Here is a 26,256-nt window from a genome sequence, read left to right as displayed (position 1 = left end):
TCCGCTGCCCACGTCTTGCAGTTATTTCACAACGTCCGTCGGTACGTCTGCCCGACGCATTACGACGGGCTCGTACCGACGGAAGTATGAAAGTAGCCTTAGATTGGGTGGGGAGGGTGAAGCTAGAGCAGAGGAGCGAGGTAGGTATGTATCTGGTTGCATTTAATATAGAAAAAAAAAAAAAAAGCTCAATAGTGGACAACTTTTGAAATGAGACCTGTCACTTGCTAAAACAAAAATGCCTTGTAAAAATCCAATCTTCGCTGATTCTGCCTCTCTTCTCCATTTTCCCCAGGTTTGCTCCACTACAGAGATATACATTTATTCTGTAGCAGGATGTGTAATCTCTGCTTTGCAGCTCAACTCTTCCATCATTCTTCTCTGGGTGCGTGTGTTTTCATCCCTCCCAGACACTGCCAGTTGCAGCTTGACAGATTCATCTTTCTCGGACCTTGTGATTGGGATGGGTGAAGGTGCACACCCCCAGAGAAGAATGTGAAGGAAAGCAGTGGTGGACTGCAAAACAGAGATTTCACATACTTCGCTCCACAAGAAACAAAGTGACTCAGTGAATATTTCTGCAAGGGAGCGACACGGCAGAATTGGGGAAGCTCGGGGATTTTTTTTTTTTGTGCAAACTGTTTAACTTTGTCTTAATTTGCCTGTCTGCCAAGTAGAAGTTCCCCCACTTGATTGTTACGGGGCACATGGTGTTGGCTTGTATGCGGATATGTCTGTCGACAATGCTTTTCTGCTCTGCTGAAGTTTACATTTTCCAGTTTGCGTAGTGCACAGACCTATAGACAGTGCAAAAATAAAACCCACCAGTCCCATTCAGACTCCTGCACTCACAATTACCCGGTTGCCTCCAAACAGAACATGTTTTGCTGTATTTGCTGCGCTTTCAGCACCTTTTGTCTGTAGCCGAAGCTTCCCCCTCCTCAGAGGAAATGTATTGAGAGCAATAACTCCAAAGGTTGCAGTGTTTGAGGAGCTGCCGTCTGCCTGGATCTCCAGGAGGTCATCCGCTGTTATCTACCTAGGGGTAAAATGACTTTAGGTATGTGTGAGGGTATGTGCACACGTCAGGATTTCCTGCAGAAATCTTCCAGACAAAAACCGGACATTTCTGCCAGAAATCCGCATGCGTTTTTTTTTTTTTTGTGTGTGTTTTTGGTGCGATTTTTCCCAAATGCATAGAATAGCGGGAAAAACGCAGAAAATCCGCAAAATTAATGAACATGCTGCTTTTTTACCGCGATGCGTTTTTTTTCACGGAAAAAAACGCATCATGTGCACAAAACATGCAGAATGCATTCTAAATGATAGAATGCATAATGTATGCGTTTTTAATGAGGTTTTTAGATTTTTTTTTTTTTTTTTTTTTTTTTTACTGCGAAAAGACAGCGAAAACCTGAACGTGTGCACATAGCCTAAGACTTACCAGGCTCAACAAAGTCCAGGTCTGGTCAGAAGCCTACAGGTGTGTCGGCCCATAAACCATAGGGACTGGCACAGCCCTAAAAACTAGTAAGCTGGTCTACTCTACCTTGGAAGTATCACTGGTCTCGAAATTTTTTTTTTTTTTTTTTTTTTTTTTGAATTATTTGATCATGGAAAGTCGCCTAGGAACTGAAAATGGCAAATTCCAGGAGCCGGATGGCCAAACCATTGAGAAACTCGCTATTGGACACCAACTTTATTTTTCTGCTTGGTTTCATGACCATGCTGATTGCAAAAGTATTAAAGGCAAATTAGCCACGAAATATGCTGTCTACAGAACTTGTGTCCTAATACGACATTGATTTATGTTCACACTTTGATTAATGGTTCTATGAAGGATTTCCCACAAGTTCAGCACTTTTTCTTGGATTTATCTCGTCACCTAACCTAATTACAATGACGAGCACCAACATGTCGACTACGCGTCATCCGAGGAAGTGACTGATGAGGATAATCGCTGTCTCCAAGATAGTTTTGATAAAACCCAAAGTGACAACTTCCTACTTTTTTACCCCCCCCCCCCCCCCCCCAAAAAAAAAAACAACAAACAAACAAAAAAAAAAAACCTTAATGTGTGTATACTTATGCGTTTGATCATCCTGGCCCAGTATTATCTTGCTACTATTTCCGTGGAGATACTTTTTTTTTTTTTTTTTTTTTTTGTTGCTGCACCAAAACTTGTGACTTCTGTTAGTCTCGTCCGGGTAATAACAGCAGCGGCTTCTGTGTGTTTTATATGTTGTAATATATGCCAGGAATTTGGGTTTCGCCAATGTGCACTAATCATTTACAGTTTAGACTCCATTACATACTGGAGCAGAAATTTTTATCCAGTAACTTTTCTCTATAAGCACAGAGACAGGTCAGATCAGTACTGGGGAAAATGGAGCCAACTGGTCGCGGTATTTACAGCGTCTTGACTGGCCAAATGCCAATGGTCTTCACAAAATGTTAGTCTTTTTGATATGATTTTTTTTTTAATCGTTTTCTAATGTTTTGGCAAAACTGTGAATTCTGGTAATCTATGCAAAAAAGTTTGCCAGAGATTAGGTAAAAACGTTGCGGTGATGGTGGTCGGACCAGAGCCATGTGTTTGGTAGGAAGAAGCTTGTAGCTCCCATGTCTTTCAATAGGCAAATTACGGCTGACTCTTAAATTGCACGAGCCTGTCCTTACCCAGTCCGATCAGTAGGAATAGTAGTTGACTTCATTTTCATCTTGGACATCATCTGGTACATGTTGACCTTCAAATATCTGGAGACCACTGACTTCTTTGGGAGTTCTGAAAAAGTAAGCGTTCTTGTATATGCCATGGAAATACCCCACGGCGTAACTTGAAGCTCAGGCACCGCAATGCCAGATCTCCCAACAAGTCCCCCAACTATCACAGCTCACTAATAGTATTGGTCTTACCAAAGAGGCCTTTTGGTCCCTCCTAGTCTTCGGAGCCTGGGTGCGACTGCAGTCCCTGCATCGGCTAAGAATGCCCATCTGAGCATTTGTTGGGTATCCTACCAGAAGATGTCAAACTCATCGCTGAACACCAGGGTGGACCGCAGTTCTCCCATTATTTGCCCTACCTCCTGGCACTGAAATGGATGTAATATATTAAACTCTTCTGTTTTTAACTTTTTTTTTTTTTTTTTCCCCTCCCTCTTTTTACACAAAGCCATAAAAAAATGAATCTGCATGAAATATTGTGTAATTTTCCTAATGAGCTGTAGCCACGGCCTTAAAACCGTCCTTGTGGTCTGCATTACTAATAAACCTCCGGGAACTGCTTTCTTACTCTTAACCTATGGACTTCTTATGGTGAGGGGTTTTTTTTTTTCCTCCCAGACTGAATTTTACTTATTATTTTTATAGTTGTAACTTTTGCCCGGGAAGGTGTCTGACCGGCTCGTACTTCTGTGCAGTTGACTTTATGGTGCCTTATATAATAATGCTGTAAAATTGCTCAAGACGTGCAACACCTTATTAAAGAGAGTGCGGTGAAAGTGTGAGAAAGTAGTTTGTAGCTGCGTCCACCAGCTGCTTACCGTTTTCTGTAGAGGTCAGGTCCAGTTCTTATTTCGTGGTTTGTGTATTTCCCCCCCCATTGACCCACCACCGTCCAGCAGTGTTCAGCCCCTGAATACCAAACACCTTTTTGGGGGGCCACACCAGTTATATGTAGTGCATACGTCATCACGTGGTATACGACGTTTTGCCGAGCAGGTGATGGATCTGTAGTCACTCGATGACTATTGCCCCGAGGGCAAGCCTTTGATCTTGAGTGATTCCGTCATGGAAGCTGGCCTCTTTGGTGTTTTTCTTTGGCTCTTTATTGGGCATCATGTAGGATCTTTAGATGTCCCAGTTCATGGGTACAAGTGTTCCTTTTGGGGTTGTACCAGTGACTTTTGCTACAAATGTGATCAGGACTTTCTTGGTGTAGTCAAGAAAAACTTTGCAGGACATCCCAACAATCTGGTAACCGTTTGCACCCAGATCTATGCGGACGGTGATGTGATCAGCAGATATCCACTCTCCTATTTGGGCACTTATCCATAACCTAGATGGTGGCCCGATTCTAACGCATCGGGTATTCTAGAATATACATGTCCACGTAGTATATTGCCCAGCCACGTATGTCACAGGCTAAAAAATAAACATATACTCACCTTCCGAGGGCCCATTGTAGTTTGGTCACATGACCGTGACGTCATGGCAGGGCCTGTGATGACGTCGCGGTCACATGACTGTGACATCATGGCAGGTCCTTCTCCCATACCATCCTTGGCACCGGAACCTGCCGCTTGCATGGAGCGGTCACCGGAGCGTCGCGAAAGGTGAGTGTATAATCTTTTTATTTTTAGCATTAGATGTTTTTACTATGCATAGGCAGCATCAATAGTAAAAACTTGGCCACACAGGATTAATAGCGGCGGTAACATAGTGAGTTACCCGCGGCATAACGCGGTCCGTTACCGCTGGCATTAACCCTGTGGGAGTAGGGAGCGGGCGCCAGGCACTGACTGCAGGGGAGTAGGGAGGGACTAATCGGACTGTGGACGTCGCTGACTGGTCGCGGCAGCCATGACGGGCAGCTGGCGAGACCAATCAGTGACTTGGATTCCATGACAGACAGAGGCCGCGACCAATGAATATCCGTGGCAGACAGCAAGACAGACGGAAGTGACCCTTAGACAATTCTATAGTAGATTCATCTTACAATTGGAATGACTGGTTAGATAAGACTACTCTTTGCTCCCACGTGTCTTGGTGGTTGCACTAACTGGTACAAGAAAGTAAAAGTGGAGCCTGACATGTTCCTGGTGTGATGCAATCCCATGAATGGCGCGCTGCGCTGGTTTATCTGGAGTCGACTTTCATTTTTCACTTAGTCATCTGTGGTATTATTATTATTTTCCTTCTCAGAAGTGCTGCCAAGCCCAGCATCCTGCCCAGTGCCGATCTGCTCACACCTGGCATGTTCTAACACTAACCTGGGTGTGTTCCTGAACCCATATCCAGTCATTTGTCTGAAGCGCTTGTGTTTTGCAAGGAGAAAAAGCGGCGCTTTCACTTACTCCAGTTGTATCTAAATTACTGTATCCTTTTTGCATGTGTTCACCTGTACCAAAGTTATGGGTTTTGGAAAATGCATTTTTTTTTTTTTTTTTTTTGCACCAGACCTCTCATGATTTACTTGCAGAATTTCTGCAGTAATTTTGCAACAAGTACCTAATGGGTCTGAGATTACATAGAGCTCCAACAGGATAATTCACCTGTTTGTCCTCCTAAGGGGAAAAAAAAAAATTAACCATTATTCCAGTATGTCCACAGGCTGGATACAAGCCCCACCATAGGTGAACATGCAGACCACTTCATACCATCGCCGGGCTTCATGTTATATAATCTGGTAATGCAGAAAATGGAGTAAAATTTCAGGAGGACAAAGCTTACAGGTGATACAAACGACATGTTTACCGACAGACTGGTTTCCAGGAAAAGCCACCCCGTCACAACTCCGGCTGTAGATACAATACACTTCTAAAGACCAACGTTGTCTGTTGTTGGGGTATCTATGGGACATCTAGGAGAACAAAGCATGGATTTAATGGCTGAAGTATTCGCTCTCCTAACCCGTAGACCAACTCTGCAAAGATGGCCGTACTTAAAAGATCATATAAGTGAAGTCCGTCCCGGTAACCTCCTGCATAGGGTCTGCTGTCCACCACGTGATCACAATGACTTCTGTCAACTTAGTCCTCGCAGTATCGTCCGGACTGGACTCTTATCAGGCTTTATGGCCATGTACCGTAATTTTATTTCTGAGTATTGAGACCATCACATGGGTCAGGTCCCATCAGAACGGAGAAAAATAACTTTTCCCAAACAAAACCTCTGAGAAGCTCTCCTGGCGTTGCTGGGATCCATCTTGGGTGCATCAGCAGCTTGGAGAAACCTGAACAAACATGTCAGACCAGAATTATTTTTTTTAATCTTTTTTTTTTTTTGCACATGGTACCATAAAACTCCCTAATACGGAAGTTGTTTGTATAGTTGGTGTCCCAAGAAAAGCTAACTGCGTAAGGACGGGCCCTGCTCTGGTGGATTGTGTGGTGGTGGGCTGGCTGTGCAGGCTACTGAAGGCCTGATCAAGAGATGTAAAGGAGTATTATAGGACCACACAATCTTTGGGCAATGTTCATCTGTGTGCAAACTCTGTATAGTGAGGGTGACATGGAGGCTTCTGGCCTGATCCGATAACTCTACTTAACTCCTTGGTGTCCTTGTGGCATATTGGTTGCAGTTATGGCACATTTGCAAACCATGGCCCCTCTGCAAACCCATAGATCGCTTAGGCTACGTTCAGATTAGCGTTGCGCGCCGCTGCGTCGGCGACGCAACGCACGAAAAAACTCGTGCAAACGCACGCAAAAACGCTGCGTTTTGCGACGCGTGCGTCGTTTTTGACGAAATCGGACACAAGAAAAATGCAACTTGTTGCATTTTCTTGCGTCCGACGCTAGCGTCAAAAACGACGCACGTGTCGGAAAACGCAACAAGAAAAACGCATGCGTCCCCCATGTTAAACATAGGGGCGCATGACGCGTGCGTCACCGCTGCGTTTCCCGACGCAGCGTCGGGAAACGCTAATCTGAACGTAGCCTTATAAACGTTCCTTGTGTCACTTTCACAAATTTCTGCTTTCTCATGTCTTATTGTGTCTGTAAATATATAAAATTGGGTTCCTTGTTAGGTTCAGCCATCTTCATTATAAATTAATGCTCTCGGTGATATCCGTATCCCTTTTTATTGTCCTCCTAACCTTGTGGACATGGGTTTTGACTTGTCATGATGTGTGATTTGGCTCTCCCTTGTGTACTATTCACACTGAGTCACCGCAGGTTTTGCCCAGACGAAGTACATTGGAACCAGTGACCTTGTCCACCACCTGCACTACTATGTGGTTGTCCTCTGCTCGATCAAGGTCAGGTGACATGTGACTAGTGTTGTCTAACGTTTAGTTTCTGCTTACAGCAGAGCAACAACTTTAAGTCTTTGCAGCCAAATTCTTAGTAAAAAAACAAAACAAAAACCCCCCAAAACATCTGTTTTGTGTTCTAGAGTCATCCATTTATGAAAAGATTTACCCTTCTATTAAAGAACCTTCTCTAGAAATAACTTTCCAGCACAACAATTCTAAAGTAACGGGTTCATGGAATTTGCTTTTTCCCTTACTTTTTAGTAGTCTTGGTTTGTTGAATGCTCCTCTTGGAAGGTTCTTGCATCTAAGATACTACTTTGCTACTCATCCCGAAAAGGGTTTGGTCTCCCCAATAAGCCTAGTTTATCGGTACGAGTACTAGTGGCTCATGAATCTTTGGCAAGTCCTTTTTACTAAGTTGACCATCTCTTCTCCCATCGGTACTAGTTTAGCAAGTCTCGCTTTTGGCATGTGCTTCTCACTGGAGAGAGCTAGGAACACTCCTACAGATTTTAGGTGGTCGGCCTCTTTAACGTGTCAGCATGGTTGTCTAGACACTTGGCTTGTTGGTGTGGACCCCAATATAGGACCGGTAGGATATTATCTGATTTTCATTAGAGTGCCTAGTGATGCTAAGAAATTAAAAATGTTGTGACCGCACGCTGCTGGAAGTCCCTTTAATTCTGGATGATCCACTAATCCTTTCTAGAGAAGATATGTGTCCCTGTGTTTATCCTTCATGTAGTGAAAGCTGTAGAACCATACAGTTCTTCACGTGTCCAGGAATGGACTATACCTAATTTGAGTGCTGAGCTCAGGGTTCACAGAGATAATTGTAAGATAACTCAGCCATATTTTTTTTTTTCTTTTATGAAGCTGTATTAATAAGTTAGCCATTGCTGATGATGAGCTCTGGATCTAGTAACTGGTGTGTAGAGGAAAGTCTGACATTGGTTCTCTAGGTTACTTCCAAATATACGCGCCATAGTCGGGGCTACACTCATCCCAGGTAGGGCTTCATCTCAATGGTAGAGTACCAGATGACTCGCATCAGTATACAGAGAACAGAGGGACACCTGCTTAAAGGGGAACTCCATCCCCCCCCCCCCCCAAGTCAGAAGATTACAGAAATCAGCCTGGACCTTTTGGCTTTGGAGAGCACGGAGGTCTTAGGAATATGGGATCTACACGTCTTGGTGTAGTGGTGATCTGGCATTGGAGGTGTAGATTAACATCCCACCCGGATTATATTAATGGTTACCCTTTTTTTTTTTTTTTTTTTTTAACCTTCCAAGGGGTAAAAAAAAAAATTACCGTATCTAAAATAAAAACAGATTGCTACAGGGACCTGTCACTGAAGCTCCATGAGCTTGGATCAGTGTCCATGATGAGTCTGCACTTTCATCATGTCTCCTCTTGTTCTGGACCTTAGGACATTGCCAGCTTCCAGTCCTCCCAAGGAGGTCATGTTATTTTGTGTTTCTAGGTGGGCTGCTTTTGATCAGGTTTTCCCCCTCCCCACCCTGCGGTTTTGGCAGAGTTGAGTGATGTTGGTGTTAAAAACGAAGGGCAAAAACACAGAGAATTGTCATGCTGCAGGTTAATTTCTGCAGCAAATCTGCAAATCAAAGATATGCAACATGTGCATGATACTTTAGGTTTCTCATTTCACTTTGCTGGCGTCATCATTTAGGGCTCATGTCTGTTTTTCTCGCAAGTGGAAGAGTGCAATCTGATAAATCATTTGCGTTTTTGGACTGAGAAAAAAATCGCAGCATGCTGTGATTTTCTGCGAGTCTCAGATGAGACTCGCCAATGCAAGTCAATGGGTGCAAAAAACGCACGGAATACGGACCATCCTTTTTTTTTTTTTTTTTTTTTTTTTACGGATACCTTACCATTCTGTGGCATAGAACACTGTAAATGGTCCTGTAAACGACTGTACAAAAAGTTGCAGAGAAGAAAAAAATGGATTGCATATGGATGTCATACGGATGTTGCAAATAAAAAATCGCATTGAAGTCGCATGACAAACGCATACTTTCATCCCCTTTTTTTTTTCGGTCCAGATTAGACTGGAAAAAAACCCTTGCACACAGCTTAAGGCCGGCTTCACACTTGCGAGTTTTACGGACGTAAGAGCGCAGAAACTACGTCCGTAAAACTCGCAAAAAATACGGCACAATTATTCTCTATGCCCCTGCTCCTATCTGCCGTATTTTACTGATCAGTATTATACGACTTTCTACGGCCGTACAAAATCGCAGCATGCTGCGTTTGTCACCGTACTGCGCAAGAAATACGCCAATGAAAGTCTATGGAAGCGTGAAAAATACGGATTACACACGGACAAGCAGTGTGACTTGCGAGAAATACGCAGCGGTGTTAGAGAGAAAAGCCGGCAATTCAGTGCGGTGTACAGTAAAATCACACTGACAGCTTACAGTAGAATAGGTAGAATAAATGTGTACACATAGAATAGGTAGGTATATATATATATATATATATAATATATATATATATATATATATCAGTAGACACATATATGTATATATATTAATATTTATTCCAGCGCTATACAGCTTGAAAGCCGGTAATTCAATTACCGGCTTTTTCTTTCTCCTTCCTAAAACCCGACATGATTTGAGACATGGTTTACATACAGTAAACCATGTCTTCTCTCCATTTTTCTTGCAGATTCCACACTACTATTGTCAGTAGAGTGTATCTGCAAAATTTGGCCGTTCTAGCTCTTAAAATAAAGGGTTAAATGGCGGAAAAAATTGGCGTGGGCTCCCGCGCAATTTTCTCCGCCAGAGTAGTAAAGCCAGTGACTGAGGGCAGATATTGATAGCCTGGAGAGAGTCCATGGTTATTGGGCCCCCCCCCCCCCTGGCTAAAAATATCTGCCCCCAGCCACCCCAGAAAAGGCACATCTGGAAGATGCGCCTATTCTGGCACTTGGCCACTCTCTTCTCATTCCCGTGTAGCGGTGGGATATGGGGTAATGAAGGGTTAATGCCACCTTGCTATTGTAAGGTGACATTAAGCCTAATTAATAATGGAGAGGCGTCAATTATGACACCTATCCATTATTAATCCAATTGTAGTAAAGGGTTAAATAAAACACAAACACATTATTTAAAATTATTTTAATGAAATAAAAACAATGGTTGTTGGAGTATTTTATTCTACGCCCAATCCAGTCACTGAAGACCCTCGTTCTGTGAAAGAAAAAACATAATAAACCAACAATATACTTACCCTCCGCAGATCTGTAACGTCCAACGATGTAAATCCTTCTGAAGGGGTTAAAACATTTTGCAGCAAGGAGCTTTGCTAATGCAATGCTACTCCTCGCTGCAAAACCCCGGAGAATGAGTCTAAATATAGATCAATGAGCTATATTTAGCTTCATTTGCGGTGAGGCGCCCCCTGCTGGATGTTCATAGATCGTGGGAAATTTCCTAGAAAGCCTGGGAGCTTCCAGATGTGCCTTTTCTGGGGTGGCTGGGGGCAGATGTTTTTAGCCAGGGGGGGCCAATAACCATGGACCCTCTCCAGGCTATTAATATCTGCCCTCAGTCACTGGCTTTACTACTCTGGCGGAGAAAATTGCGCGGGAGCCCATGCCAATTTTTTCCGCCATTTAACCCTTTATTTTAAGAGCTAGAACGGCCAAATTTTGCAGATACACTCTACTGACATTAGTAGTGTGGAATATGCAAAAAAAATGGAGAGAAGACATGGTTTACTGTATGTAAACCATGTCTCAAATCATGTCGGGTTTTAGGAAGGAGAAAGAAAAAGCCGGTAATTGAATTATCGGCTTTCAAGCTGTATAGCGCTGGAAAAAATAGTAATATATATATATACATATGTGTTTACTGATATATATATATATATATATTTTAGTTTTTTTTTTTTTTTTCTTTTTGGGACACATGGATCATTTCTATAGCGGTATGTGGGTTTGGCAAGCCTGCGAGAAAACCACGCAGTACGGATGCCATACGGATTACATACGGAGGATGCCATGCGCAAAAAACGCTGACACACCCTGCCTACGGAGGAGCTACGGACCACTATTTTCGGGACATTTCAGCGTATTACGGCCGTAATATACGGACCGTATTTTCATACGCTGAGTGTGAAGCCGGCCTAACACTTTAAATCCTCCTTTGGTACACATGCCAGTGTAATATGTCCTGGAGTTCTTCTGATTCTCCTAATCTGCTTTCTGCCAGTACTAAAGATGCTGGAACCCCCTCTCACCTGCCCGGAAGTCCTGGCTCACCCCAGACTTCGCTGGTGTCTCATGCAAATCTTTAGTCTGCGGCAGTCACTCCCCTCTGTGTCTGCAAGCAGGTTCCTTTTTTTTTCTTCACTGCCTGCATTTATCGGCTTGGTGGAAGGTCCATGTATCAGCAGCGAGCTTTCTTGTATTTTAGTGGCTCACATTTCTAATGTTGGTCAATTTTAATTTATCTCCTGATTCAGGCAATAGCCGTGATACAAATTGATCTGAATATAAAAGCCACATTGTGATGTTGCTACATGTGAAAAAGGAGGTGCAGACTTTATTTCCTCCATTTGTTGTATGGGAATTAATTTCCTCCTGATGTCGACCTGAAATCCTAAAAATCGGCTTGTGCAAAGGCCATCTAACTGGGCAGAATGGGGAGAGGGGCATCCGGCGCTAGTTCTGACCCAATAATAACCAGGTACCTTCCGTTATTTACATGTGTAAGGGTCATTAATGGCAGAGTGCTGTGGAGAACTAACAACCTGACTAATTCCGTTTGTTTGTTTTTTTTCCATTATTTATTCAGACAAGAACTTTGTGGTTTTAAAGTGCTTGACTGTAGCATTTAAAGGAATTGTTCATTGACAATGTATCGCCCATCCGTACAGAGGCCGTGTGCGTTCTTGATTGCTGCCCCATTTGCAGGTTTGCACCACTCTTTCTACCTATGGTGAAACTGGTTGCAGTGGGGAAAGCGTACCAATAATTGGAAGAAGCTTTGCCCCATACCCTCTGCCCCCTTTTTTGCAATATCCACCCCCCAATCGCCCGGCGTTGGCTAGAGGTTGGAGCTCTCCATGCTCTGTTGCATCCAGGCTGATGGCTGCTTGTTGACTGCTGCAGATAGACCTGGATGCTTCGGCATTGACAGAATAGGTCTCAAAACGGCCAAATCTGGACTTTTGAGGCCGCGTTCTCTATTTTTGTAGTATGTAATACTTGAAGCCCCTCATTGTTTTGGTGCAGCAGAGCTGCTTTATCGGAGGACGGCGATCATCAAGGAGTCTTGTCATAAATTCTGAAAATGCATGACGAATCCAGAGCTGCGTGCGGGAGGGGATTCCTGGCTCTAAATGTAGCTGCAATGATTTAGTCTGTAAAAAAAGGGAAGATTGTGGTAAATAAGGACATGTGATCGTGGTCACAGTCTGGTCTTATGACTGATGGCTTGGGACACCACGGGTAATGGACTATTTAAAGGCGTAGGCACGCTCGTAGTCTCCAGCCATGCGGTGCTAGTGAGCAGACCTCCGGTATGTGGACGCATTTTACTTTGTAGAGGTCATTGAGGACAACCTTGTCATTTGGCTGAAAGACTATTGGGGGAGAGAAGAATTGGGAATTACAACTCGCAATCCTATTTGATCCAACTGGACATCCGCTTCTCATAGAGGAGGCAGCAGCCTTCTGCCTGAAAGTAATTGACTGCTTGGCCAAGATTGCAGTCGGACGAAGGCCCGTTCCTTCTTGGGTGTAATCTCCAAGATTGATGGTATTGACTCCGTCTGACATGATAGTCGGCAATATCTGCTCTACATCTAAATATTTCCCAGTGTCTCTTCACTTGGTCCGTAGCTGTGCAGTAAGATGAAGGCCACCATGACATAAGCATTTGTTCGGCACTCTGCCCCTTGTGCTGCTGTGGGACCTGATAATTCTGCACTTTGCGTTGACCGTAAAGTAGACAAGCCATTAGGTCTGGTCTCTGCCGGACAAATCTAAGGAGTCAAAGCACCTTGAACGTTTATTCTAAAGGCCCCAATTCACATTAGATAAGTCGTCCAAACCAGCAGATCACTTGATGTGTATGTGGGGGGCCGCGCCAGAAAGGAGAAGCATCAGGTGTTGCAATTCGAGCTTCCCTGATCCCTTTTGCCCTCAGAGGTGAACCACCACCGGAGAAGTCTGTTGCAGTTTTAGCATGAAATCTCAGCCTTTGCCGGTACTGCAAAACACAGCTTAAAATTTGTATAAAATAATGCAGCAAAACGCAACGTGTGAACATGGCCTCAGGCATTGAGAACCTCCTGTCATTGCCCACCCAGGTGCACAGATTCTACCCCCCCCCCCTCCATTTTTCTGTTTAAAGTCCTTCATATAAAATGATTCATCTCATGATTACTGACGCGTCTTCCGTTTCTACATAACTTTCCTTTGCTCAATCCTGCCTGCAGGGCTTCTCTTGTGCTGCACTTATTCATCGCAAGTGTTCCTTGAGCCATCAGACACTCTGTCTCCAGGCCTGCTGAACACTCCCTAGACTCATCCTGTGACAAGCCTATACTGTCAGATCTGGGTCATCTGTTAGCACTCTCTTCTCCTAGTCGTCCTACAAAATGCTTACAGGGCATACCCGGAACAAGTAAATCCACCGTGTTACCGCTATGATGTGTGCCTAGGCGTAATCTACATTATATTCTATTAAAGGTTTTATATTAAGCTGTATAAAATACATGGAATAATTATAGTATTTATCCTGCAATGTTCTCTTTCTATATTCGACGCCTTGGAGAGGACTGATTCTGTCATAGTGAACTTTGTGATTGGCGTGGGTGGTTCTGGCCCTCCGTAGACGAGGCTGGAGAACATCTCTGGAGACACTCCAGATTCTGCTTTGACTTCTGCAAGGTGGTTCCTATCATGAAGATATGGTGATATCTGTGGGTTTTCTCTTGGTGTATCTGGTATCACAAAGACCATGTTCACACGTCGGATTAAAATCCTTGTGTATTTTTCGGCAGCAGAAATTTGAGGTTGACTCTTGGATCTTTTGGGGTTTATCCTTGAGAATCCATGGTAGTCAGGTGGGCAAATCTGCCAATGGTGCCCATGGCATCTGCGGGAAAAGGTATTCTGGTGAGGAAGCCTTGCTCACATCCATGGGATGTGGATGTTAAATGGATTTTTAGGTGGGTTAATGTAATCTTTATCTATACCTTCCCTAAAGCTGGCCATACGCATGAGGTCGCTGTTTGCCAACGTTCTCTCAGCAGGCAACTATCGCCTGTGGCTCACCCCTATACATTTTGAGCTCTCGGACAATCCTTCATATATTTGCTTCAAGGAGAAGAGAAAGCAGCTGTCTGACTCCTCTGGCAGCAGCTCCTCTCGCCGCAAAACAGAACAAAAGGATCAATCGTTGAAATGGGAGGCAGACCCTGGGGTGGAGTTGGATGGTCTTTGTTAGGCTAGTTTCACACTAGCGTTTTTATGATCTGCAGAGGGCTGCGGACTTCCTCCGTGAAGCCCCGCCCTCAGCCGCAGCTCCGCTGCTTTCTCCGCCTACTTCTGCATGCGGCCTGCGTACCTATCTTTAACATTAGGTACGCAGGTAGTGCGGCTGCATGCGGATGCTTCCGCATGCGTCGTTTTGACGATGCGGCGACCAGCGTAGGACACAGCTGGTAGCTTTTCTTTTTTTTTTTTTTTTCGCAGCATCGTCAAAACGACGCATGCGGAAGCATCCGCATACAGCTGCACGAACTGCGTACCTAATGTTAAAGATAGGTATGCGGGCCGCATGCAGAAGTAGGCGGAGATAGCAGCGGAGGTGTGGCTGAGGGCGGGACTTATTTGTTTTGTTTTTTGATCCAACACTTGCATCAGAATTTGACATTTCCATGACTTTACATGGACCAATTGGTCCAGGGAGGGAAAAAAAATCATACATGTGTGAACGGCCCCTTAAGACTATCAGGGTATGTGCACACGCTGCGGGTCCGCAGCAGTTTCCCATGAGTTTACAGTTCAATGTAAACCTATGGGAAACAAAAAACGCAGTGCACATGCTGTGGAAAAAAAACGCGCGGAAACGTAGCGGTTTACATTCCGCAGCATGTCACTATCTGCGGATTCTGCAGCGGTTTTACAACTGCTCCAATAGAAAACCGCAGTTCTAAAACCGCAGTGAGATCTGCAGAAAAACCGCGTTAAATCTGCAGCGGTTTTGCACCTTCAGATTTATCAAATCCGCTGTGGAAAAATCCGCCGTGGACCAGAATATATGTGCGCATATAGCCTTATAGTCATGAATGCTATTGGTGAAAAAAAAAACTGTTGGCGGACACGTCACACAAAAAAAAGTTACATTGAACGTTTTTTTTGTGATGACGGTCCGCCAATTACCGACGCATCCAGTGCACGACGTATGGAACGTGTGTCCATACGTCGCGAAGCGTCGGTAATACAAGTCTATGTGCAAAAAACGCATCCTGCGGGCAACTTTGCAGGATGCATTTTTTTTTGCACAGAACGACACATTTGCAACGTCTTTATAAAGACGGAAGTGTCAAAGTAGCCTTAGTTGTCCCCAAAAAGTCCATTAAAACGTGCAAACTGAAAAACTTTCCTATAAGCGGCTTCTACTTGAAAACCTTTTTGCCTACCTGAAGGGAAAAAAAAACCGTTATGACCACACATTAGGAAGCCACCCTCTGTATTGGGCTCATCCCTGGAAGGCCATTGATTCTGGGGTTCGGTTGCCCTCTGGCATATTCAAATTCCATAAAGCTGATTTCTGAACGATTAGGAGAGAAAAAAAAATTCCGACTGAGTCAGTCCCAAGGTTTCAGCCGATGACTGTACAGTAGCTCTCTGCCGGCTGCGCAGTCATCTGGCTTTTCCCCATTCATCATCCGCACGGAGTAAAGCATTAATCCATGTAACCACATGCCTGAAAATCTAGTAAATGTTTCACGATTTAAGTTCTGTTCATTACATTCTGCCCCGCAGCCCAAACCTTAAGAGCTCATTAACCATTTTGGTGGCCGAGTCCTATGTGTGGATTCTTGTTGGAGACATTTATGGTCCCCCTCCCACTTATGGGGAAAGCCGAAGCTGCCGCTTGGTCAGGAGTCTGTGCGATTCGGCACGGCGCTCAATCCGGCATTTCTAGTTGTTGTCCCTGGGAAATAACAGGTTAAATGATTAATCACTGTAATTAAATTATACTACCAAAATAGTTAAACTTTCCCTTTTCGTTAATAGATGTTGGCCAGAGAAGCCACCCTAATTTAATTTGGGATTTATTTTTATATAAAGCCGTGACCCATTCCCTCTGACTACTTACGTACACAACTATTTCCATGGTGGCTTTTTTGTCTTCTACTCTGACCACTGCCGTATAAAGGACATTTATAAATGTCTGAAACAAACATGGGCTTGGTGATCAGGGAGGGTCTGACCTCGGGGACCTCCCGTAGGTCCTTTCTCATCTATTGGAGTAGTAGTGCCCATGTGTGACCACCTCCGCCACTGTGACTGGAGCAGCATTCTCTGCATTCATGGCCGGGTCCCAGTGGTGAGACCCCCACAAGTGTGTGTATAGTGATGTATACCAGCAATAAGCCAAGTGTTTGGGCTTCACCAGTCAGAGACCTAATGACCGTGGTTTCCAGGAGTTTCTTGGGTCAAAAGCTCTGCGGAACCTAGCCAAAGATGGCTAACTGGTCACCTCTCATCTCCACAGATCTTTATGCACCTTGGTAACGTCCTGTGAGTCCCAGTTGCATGTAGAAGTCTTCATTTTATTTTTTTTTTTGTCCTGCACCATTAAGAGTTAAAGGGTACCTTTTTTTTTTTTTTTTTTTTTGTTTTTCCACATGTCTAATGTCTTGCATGGAGAGCACTGAGGTCGTTAATGCTGCCGAAGCCCGATGCCTACAGTCTTGTGTAGCTCATTCAAAGGTTGTTTTAACCTTGACTTTGCCGTGGCTGCTTATTATGACTGCGATGATTAATGGGCGTTAATGGCCTCCACGTCCTCCTACATGTCCTTGGTGACATTGCATGGAAGAGTACAGTTGAAGCCTTCACCCTTCATATAATTTTTTTTTTTTTATTATTATTTATATCCCCCTCATGCCTGCAGCCATCAGTGCATGCTGAGAGCTGTGGTTTTGCAACAGCGGGTGACTGAAGAGTTGGAAGAAGCACTGTTAGACTCGCCTGGAGTGTTGTCGCACTTTTTGGCAGACTCGTCGGGTGGTGCGGCCAACTACGTGTTGAATTGTATGACCTTTTGGCAGATGATCGGCAGTGCAGGCAGACACTTGTCCTCTGGGGAGTGTAGATTTGGAAAAACCAGGTTCATGTTTTTTGTTTGAAAAGCCCTTATTGTTCCTATAAGAAGCGCTCACGTTACAGGGTAGGTAGCTGAAGTCTGGCACGGTCATGTTGACCAAACCGGGTCGTAAGGATTCCTTGTCGCCCTCTTCTCCTTACAGCAGGTGCACGAGGTGTCTGCATATTTCTTGGCTCTGCGTATGATATAGCTGTTGCATATTTTTATTACAGTAATTTATTATTATTTTTTTTTATATATGCATGCTTTACCTAGAAATCTCCCTGCAGAATTTCCTGTGATTTTTGTACTTTTGTCATGAATTTGAAAATGGTGGCAAATTTTTTTTTTTTTTTAAATTTTTTTTTTTCCATGCAGAAAGATGGTGGAGCTTTACTGGGCACTAAGGACTGCTAGTTCCCTCCTGGAGGTCTTCAACCACTCACTACTACTCCTCCCACCCCCCCACCCCCTTTATGCACTGTAAGGGATACTTGCCGCCTGGGGGGGGGGGGGGAGAATACGTTTCACCTGCAGATATAGGATTAATCCACAGAGAAATGGTTTTACAATACTGCCTTTTCTGCTGAAATGTTCTAGAAGAAAATAAACTTATTTTCTTCCCTGAAAGCTGCCGCCTTTCAGTCAAAGGGGCCTTACAGGGAGCGCTTACATTCATCACTTGCGGCACTGCTCGTATACTGTGAGCGATGACTGAGCGCTCCGTGGCACCTTTACTACGGTCTTGGCACAGATGTGCTGAAAAGTCTGCTGTGAAAGTGCAGGGGCGGTTCTGAGATTGCTGCCTGCATCGCCCCACGACTGAAAGCCGGCGGCTCCCAGAAGGAAATACTTTTATTTTTCTCCCAATAGTTGGCTTGGCAGAACTGTAATGCCATTTACCTGCAGATAAAATAATATATAAAAAAAAAAAATGGAAAAAACACTGCGTAAACGTTACGTGGGAACATGGCCTAAAAAGAGGCAGTGCCTGGCGATGGTAAAGCTTATGGGTCAAACTAATGGGTACTAAAAGGGGGTTTTGCTGCACTTCTCATCTCTACATGTGGAGGCGGCCGGCTCCAGGGGCCGGACCGTGTGCACTCTGCTTACTGATGACGGGGCACCACGTACCTCTCAATGTGGATGTTATTAGTTTTTATAAAAAGCCAGATCCACGGCTGCTCTCCAGCACCGCTAAGGGAAAAACTGCTTCAAACCTGACTCCGGATTGTACGCGGCCTGCTACGGGGCCGTCTGGAGAATCGTAGACGTTCTATTTCTTTTCCATTTGCCCAAATCTCGGAGCTCTGATTAACGTTGTCCTCGGCGGCGTCATCCCATCCATACACAGAAGACCTGTATTATCCTAATTCGCTAATCTCTTAAAAGGCCACTTATAAACCTTGGATTAAGCCCTGGAGCAATTTTCCATCCTGACGTGTAACATTACCCCGTTTCTTGTTTTGTTTTTCTCACTAATTTAATAAGATCCTTTCACTGTCATTTCAGTTTTGCAAAACTAGCGCTGTACCAAAAGTGGTTTTCCCATGATCTGACTGCTCGACCACAGTTCACTTTTAATTATTTTTTTTTTTTTTTCCTTATGGGGGGCTTTTGTGGATTTGACACAGATTAATATCCGGAAAAGGAGTGTATTCCTGTTGCTCAGGATACGAAATGCCTGTCGGTACTCTTATTCCATGGCTGTGGCTCCGGGTTACAAGAGCAAACACCGGTCATGTCCGGCATTCATACAATATCCCACCATGTGGGAACCTCTTCAGAGTTAGAAAATACTATTTTCCCCACCACCACCCCAATCCAAAAAAAAAAAATAATCTCCAACTCCTTAGAGAAACACCCGGTCCCCACTGCCAGGAATGGAGAGGAGGATGCACTTACTCGGCTCTTTTGGGGTTTTCCGGAAGACGTTGGTGAAGTTATGCAGCAATCTACAGAAATATACTGACTTGGTTCTGTTGAAAAAACTAAGCGCAAATCGCGATGGAGTTTTGACGGTGATGCATGACCCGCCATCTTATGTGTGATGGTGAGAAGGTACACGTTGGCGGCCCCACTGTAGTATTCTGTAATGATGGCTATGCATTGGATTTTATGGTTTACAGATAAAGCAGATGTCCTGTTCCTTGGTAAAACGGAGAAAATAAATGGCCACGTGTACAATCCTTGATTTTTGTTTTGCCCAAGGATGGTTTCTGGTTATCAGGGTTGTGTTTTCTAATCTAGCACTTGCCCTTTTTTAAGGTGAAGGGTTAGATATAGCATGTGCAGATAAAAGAAGCCGGGGGACAGTTGACTTCTGATGTCAGGCTACATATCCTCATTTATCTGCAGACCCTTCTGCCCTTTATCCTGATACCCCCAGAGTGATGGACGTGGGTCAGAGGTGAGGAGAACAGTGGCCTCTGGGCAAGCGAATCTCTGTGAAGGCGCTGTAGGGCAATCGTTCTGTTACTCGTCTGTTTTGACATTTCTATTTGACTGGAATGAATTATTTTCCCTCGCTAATGTGAAATCCATGTACCAAGCTGATCTGCCAGGATCCTATGATCCTTGGGTCATAGATTGATCACCATTGAAGTTATGTCTTAGTAAAAATGTGACTTAATGGTTTAAATCGGCTGAGTCTCTGGTCATACCCTGACTTTTCTGGATTCCTTAGGAAGATTACTTTACCAATAGAAACCAGTGGTAGTATCGGGGTCTTGTAGCGCACGATGTGGTGCAAATTCTTTACCTCCTACAATATAAATCTATCAGCCATAATAAAAGGGTTCAGTCTAAGGACGATCAATTGGTAACCCAAGTCTGCAAAGGGTAATTATAAAAAGATGGTCAGAACAGTTTTTGGTGTAAGGGGCTACATGGCTGCTCTTCAGTCCGAGTGCTTGAACTGACCCATTTTCTACACTAAAGGATTCCACAATCTGCTCATTAAAACTGGACCCTGGAGCAATGGAAGGTGGCCTAGTCTGACGAATTGCGTTTTTATTTTTTTTCCCCATCATGTGGATTGACTGATCCTTCTCTTAACAAGCGAAGAGATTCCCCCAGAGTAACCCACGGCAGTGGGTGACAGTATGATGCTGTGGGCAATGTCCTGCTGGGAATCCTTGGTCCTGGTACCACGTGGAGCTGACGCGTACCATCTACCTACACATGTACAGACCAAGTACCCCGGCAGTGGTAGTGTCTTTCAGCAGGATGATGTTCAGCCACACTGCAAAAAAAAAACTTTTCAGGAATGGAGGAATATGACAAGGCTTCCTGTATGACTTCCAGAACATCCCATAGATAATCAGTTGGATGGGCAGTTTGGAGACAAGTCCCAGTTTTTGGAGGCCGCGCCTCAGTTTAAAAGACCCCTTTAAAGGATCTGCTGCCAATAACCTACAGGTGTCCACAAGACTTATGCCAGATATTGCTGGAGTCCGTGCCTCGATCCGATCGGTCACCAGTATTAGGCTTTTAATGTTCTCCTCGATCAGTGGATATTTGGTATTTAATGTTGGTCTCTTGGATTAGAAAGTGATGTCTGAATGATGTTTTAACCAACCGTCTAATATTTAGTACAAATTTTTTGCTAATTTTTATTTTTTTTGTTCTTAGGTTGATGAAACTGTTCCTCTTCCTGAAGACCTTGACGGTTCTGGGGATGATGAGGATTTTTCTGGATCCGGATCCGATGGTGAGGGCAGATTTACTTTGCGTCTTTGCTCTAGTCCTCTCTCCTATCTTATCAAAACCTGCTGACAGATTCCCTTTATTCTGACAGCAGCATGATGTAGGGACAGACCCCCGATTCCAGTGATGTCACTTAGTTTACTGGGTGCAGCAGTTGTGATAGAATCCGTTTTCTCTGCTGCAGATTTGGCAGATCTTGGAATGCTGAGCTCTGTATAACCCCGCCCACACCACTGATTGTACCCTTAAATCTGCCAATCAGTGTGCGGTGTGGTTGGACCAGGATTCAAGAGACACCTAGTCCTGTAGTGATGATCTCCTGCTGATAAAACACTGATTTTTGTTAACACAACAAAACAGACCAGTAAGTGACACATCCCTAGAATCAGGCGCTCTTCCCCTAGATCATGCTGTTCTTGGATTATATAGCAAAAGCCTGATTTCATATTCCCTTTTAAGACAGTCACTATCTACTAGCCAGTGACTTGCAAGTGGCAAGGACTAATGTTTCCATCCAGCGTGAGGGCCACCTCTCGCCATAGTTCTGCTTCTGGAACCCATATTGAGATTTTTTTTTTCTTCTCTACATGGCATTAAATTTCAATCCTGAGTGTACTAAGCCTAGTTTTATTGTGATACGGCGGCTGCACATTGGTGTTTAACCCTACTGGACTAAATTCTTCTTATTTTCTTACCTCATCGGTTAAAAGTAAAACTTCATCCGCATGGTTTATTTCTGTGTTTATAGGTTTCTTTGTGGATTCGGAGTCTAAGGATGTAACGGTCTTTACTACGTCTATCTCCACTTTGGTGCCCACCGTGGAAGGGTCTACGGCAGCTCAGGAGCCGGAGATTGTGGAAAAGGAAGAAAGTAAAACTGAAGACACCACAAAGTCTGCGGACACGACAACATCCCCCAGTGACGACATTACAGACCCAATAGCTGTAGATACTGGTGATGCAGAAGCAACCACGAAAGAAGCCACATCTCCTCCATTTCAGCAGGAAGAAACTGAAGATAAGAAACACCACCATCATCGCCATCATCATCATACAACCACATCTAGTACAACCACGTCTAGTACGACTCTTCCTTCTGAGTCAGGTGGAGATGTTGACGACACAACAGATATTCTTCTTGCAGTTGATCTGCCAGAAGAAACTACAACAAACATACCTGATACAGAGCCTGGGTTACATCATGTTCCCCAGGAGCTGACCACTCCTGTCGAAGACTTGGCAAATCATGATGTTTTCCATGGAGAAACCACCTCCGGAGCTACCAGTACCTATGTGGATAATGAAGAAGCTGCCGTGGATGCATTAGACAATCTACCGTCTTTGGTTACAACGACTGTGGCTGAAGAGTCTAGCACACACAAAGATCATCATCATCACCACCACCACCACCATCCTCCTCCTCATCATACTACAACAACTCAATTTGTTGAGTTAGGTGTTGAGGAAGAAGAGACTACAAAGCCGTCTGACCCGGTTGAACCTGAAAGTAACGCCGAAGGAGGAGAAAAGGCAACAACTGTTTCTGAGGATGAACACCCTCCCGATGGTCATCACCACGTATCTACCACCATGTCTGCTGAACCTGAAAAGCCTCATGAAGTCCACACACCGGATACGAAGGGCAGGAGAATCCATGTCCCCGATGGTGGAAGCACAACGGCTGTCCCAGTAATAAGCGAAGATGAACAGCTCCCCAAGGACACAGAAAACGATGACTTCACCAGCACCACAGCCCAGTATAACGTCTCCAGGAGTCCATTCGATGAAAACGATGAGATTTCTGACTCTAAGGAAGAAGGACCATCCGGGGTAGCAGATGAGGCAAGTCTTGATGATGTACCATTTTTCACTAGTGGAGACAGCTACAATTCAGTTTTTGTTTTTTTTAAGGGCTTTAATGGTGATTAGGGAAAAAAGGTTATCCAGCTGAATAATAACTGCCCTAGTTATGTCTAAAATATTGATAGAACTTATGAAGAAGGGGCCTCTAATGTCCCAACCCTGCACTTCACGTGTCCTCTGTGCTGTCTATAGTGATGTGCTTCCAGGGAGGCTGGCTGTAGGGCTTATTTTCATAGGTAAACCAGCACCCTTCCTAATTACAGCTGAAGCAAACTCCTGGCTGGAAATGAGCCTTAGGCCGGGATCACACATGCGAGTAATACGTCCGAGTCTCGCATGGTAATAACCGGCCCTGCACCCGACCCTCAGGAGCGGAGCGTGCGGCTCCATGTATTGCTGTGCGGCCGCACGCTCCGGAGTGCAGACGGAAGGCCCAGGGATTACCATGCGAGACTCAGACATATTTCTCGCATGTGTGATCCCGGCCTTACAGCTGACCTCTGCAAGCACATCTGATAGCGGATGGAAATCTGTGGCCAAGCTTCAGATAGAAGTGATGAGACCCGGGACTGCAATTGTCATTTCAGTGAATTGATGAAATAAATACAACTAATACACTTTTGGCATCCAGGTCAATTTTTTTATTGGTCTACACAATGCCTTAAGTCTGGTTTTGGTCAACTGATGGTGGATTCAGGTTTTTCAGACCTCCAGTGATCACCTGCTATGAGTGTCTGGCCATCGTCTGCTGTCAGATGATTGACTGTCCATGTAACTTATTGCTCACCCCTGGTCTGGGTTCTTGGGTTGTTGTACTTGATAAATATTTATGTAGTTCCCAGAAAGCTGAGGTTTGTGCTGCTTTTTGCAATCTCCTCGTTTTATGCCACTTAAGCTGTCCCACGGCAATACCAGGAGAGTTATCTTCCCTAACAAAACCTCATGCAGGACATATTCTCGTTCTTCAGTGGAGGTCTGGTTCCACCGAGGTGTACTTTGTAGGTTGGTCTTCTGGAAATGGCAACAATTGCCCAGCAACATATTATACGTCATCATTGGATATTTTATTTATATATATTTTTTTTTTTTTTAGGATATATTTTTTGAATCGACAAATTCAGTCCTCAATGAAGGCAGAATGAACCCGTCCTCTGAAGAGGGGAACTCTGACGACGGAAGCTCTGATGCCTCACATGGGATCATGGAAAGGAAGGAACTTCTTGCAGGTAAAACTTTGTTTCTATAATGAAGTATCACAACGATGAGGCTGATCTTGGAGAGATCGTCCTGATACAATCTATATTGTCTCGGAAATACAACATTTTTATGTAAAGTGGTGCCTCAAGTAGTTGTCCTCCATGTTTGAGCTGATATTTTCTCGGTTCTTGAGGCGTTTTCGATGTCTTGCTTGATCTCAAACCCTTTTTTTTCCTTTCAGGAATCATCGCAGGTGGAGTGGCTGGTTTGGTGTTCGCAGCCGCCCTGGTTGTGTTTGTACTGTACAGGATGAAGAAGAAAGACGAAGGCAGCTACTCTCTGGAGGAACCAAAACAGTCCAATGGGGGATATCAGAAGCCAAGGGAACAGAGGGAGTTCTACGCGTAGTCCAGCAATTCTTCTCTTCTACTTGTGAGATCTGCCTCTACTTCTTCGTTCTCCAGCCACAGCTTTTCGCTCTGTGGCTTTTTTTGTTTTGGTTTGTTTCAAAGGACGACTACTGGACGTTATTTATGGAGAAAGCCTTCAACGTGCCTTTTCACAGCACTGCACCGTGCCTTTTTTTTTTTTTTTTTTATAACCTAGAGGAGGACTTTGTTGTCCATATGCGAGTTAGACTACTTGCGGTACATTGTCATGGAGCACATCTCGACTGGGTACCCTCAGCGCAAATCGTTCGGCGCCTTCCTCTGCTGACATCTCCTATGCCTCGCTTCGATTGTACATAGTTATAAATAAATTCTATTTTTTTTATTTTTTTTTTTAACCCCAAATCCTAAAATCCAGTTTAACTCCACCATGGCACTTAAAATCCAAGTGTTACATTCCAAGTTCCTTACATTCCCGTCACAAAACTTGAGGTTCATACTCCAAAAAAAGTGCATCTCATCCATCCCAGATGCTTTCCTTGTGTTTTTTTTTTTTGTAAGCTTTATACTGCCACAACTATATTTATTCACTGGTTTATAAGTCTGTTCTGTCGATAATCTGAGGAATATCAGCAGTCGAATGTGCACCTTCCACGATCCATATCTTCTTCTTGCACTAGCCTGTCAACTGGTCCTTTTTTAGCGTTACTGAGCGGTTTGCTGTTGCGTGTTTGTTATATTCAGTGTTTTTTGTTATGTTCTCCCTTCAGAGTATGCAGTGCCAATGTTAATGTTTATACCCACTTTTTTTTTTTTTTTTTTACATTTCAGACACCCTATATTTTGCAGAACTGTTACAATGGGGGGTAACTGAACCCCCTTCCCATGGCATTTCTGTCTTGTACGACTTATGCGACGCTGCTTCTAGGGTACTTTTTAATTTTGCTCTTTTGGAATAGTTCTTAAACACTACTACAAATACGTTCTACACAGTTTTTTGGGAGAATATGACCCGGATAAAATGTTTCTCATCTATGGGTTCAGTCGTCTTAATTTTCGGTGGAAGGAGATTAGTTCTGTTACGGTGTTTTCAAGAGTTTTTTTTTTCTTCGATCTACGCTGATTTTTGTTTAAAATCTGATTACTAAACCTGAGAGACAGACTGGCTGAAGAAACCTCTACTGCCCTATTAATCAGATTTCTGGAAAGGTAAAATCTCGCGAACCTTATGCACTCGTGGCCTTAATCCAGAATTTGATATCCCGGTCCTAATCTCCATTTTTCTCTCCATGACTCAAGGTTGTGCTGTGCATATATCTGTTCTCTCCCAGTTCTTCCAGGACCACCTCCGTTTGGTTTTAGGATACACTAATACTGTAATATAAAGTTGTTTTGATGCAGTATATTTTTACTTCAATTAAAAAGCATTTTTGTGCCTGGGAAGGGAAAAAAAAAAAAAAAAAAAAAAATTAATTAAAAAAAAAAAAATCCCAATACTTTAAAGTCTACAAGGAATCCTCTTCTCCCAGATTGCAAGCTCTGGATATTTGGGTGGCCACCTCTACAGGTCTCATGAAGGCAGTGGTCATGCTGCGGGTTTTAACCACCAATGTTACGGTTTCCTTTCAAAATTGGGGGATTGTGCAGGGAAACTATAGAAAAATCACAAGGCTACTGTGGTGTGTGAACACTGCCTAATAATGACACCCAGCGTTACTGGTGGCCTGAATGGCAAATGTCACCTCCTAATGAA

The 26,256-nt window shown here is 44.0% G+C and overlaps 1 protein-coding gene across 1 annotated transcript in view; it reads left to right on the top strand.

The window, feature by feature from the left end:
• The window catches only part of SDC1 (syndecan 1), a 34,985-nt gene extending 9,041 nt beyond the window's left edge, over positions 1-25,944 (top strand). Inside the window, exons 2-5 of the mRNA XM_069728138.1 lie at positions 20,980-21,058; positions 21,803-22,896; positions 24,011-24,143; positions 24,356-25,944. Coding sequence (XP_069584239.1) covers positions 20,980-21,058; positions 21,803-22,896; positions 24,011-24,143; positions 24,356-24,522 — 1,473 coding nt within the window. The 3' untranslated portion in view covers positions 24,523-25,944. The remainder of the gene's footprint in view (positions 1-20,979; positions 21,059-21,802; positions 22,897-24,010; positions 24,144-24,355) is intronic.
• The last annotated feature ends 312 nt before the right edge of the window (positions 25,945-26,256 follow it).

Source organism: Ranitomeya imitator, chromosome 5, assembly GCF_032444005.1.
Source record: "Ranitomeya imitator isolate aRanImi1 chromosome 5, aRanImi1.pri, whole genome shotgun sequence".
NCBI lineage: Eukaryota > Metazoa > Chordata > Amphibia > Anura > Dendrobatidae > Ranitomeya > Ranitomeya imitator.
The sequence above is the reverse complement of the archived record's forward strand: the minus strand, read 5'-3'. Positions and strand labels throughout refer to the sequence as shown.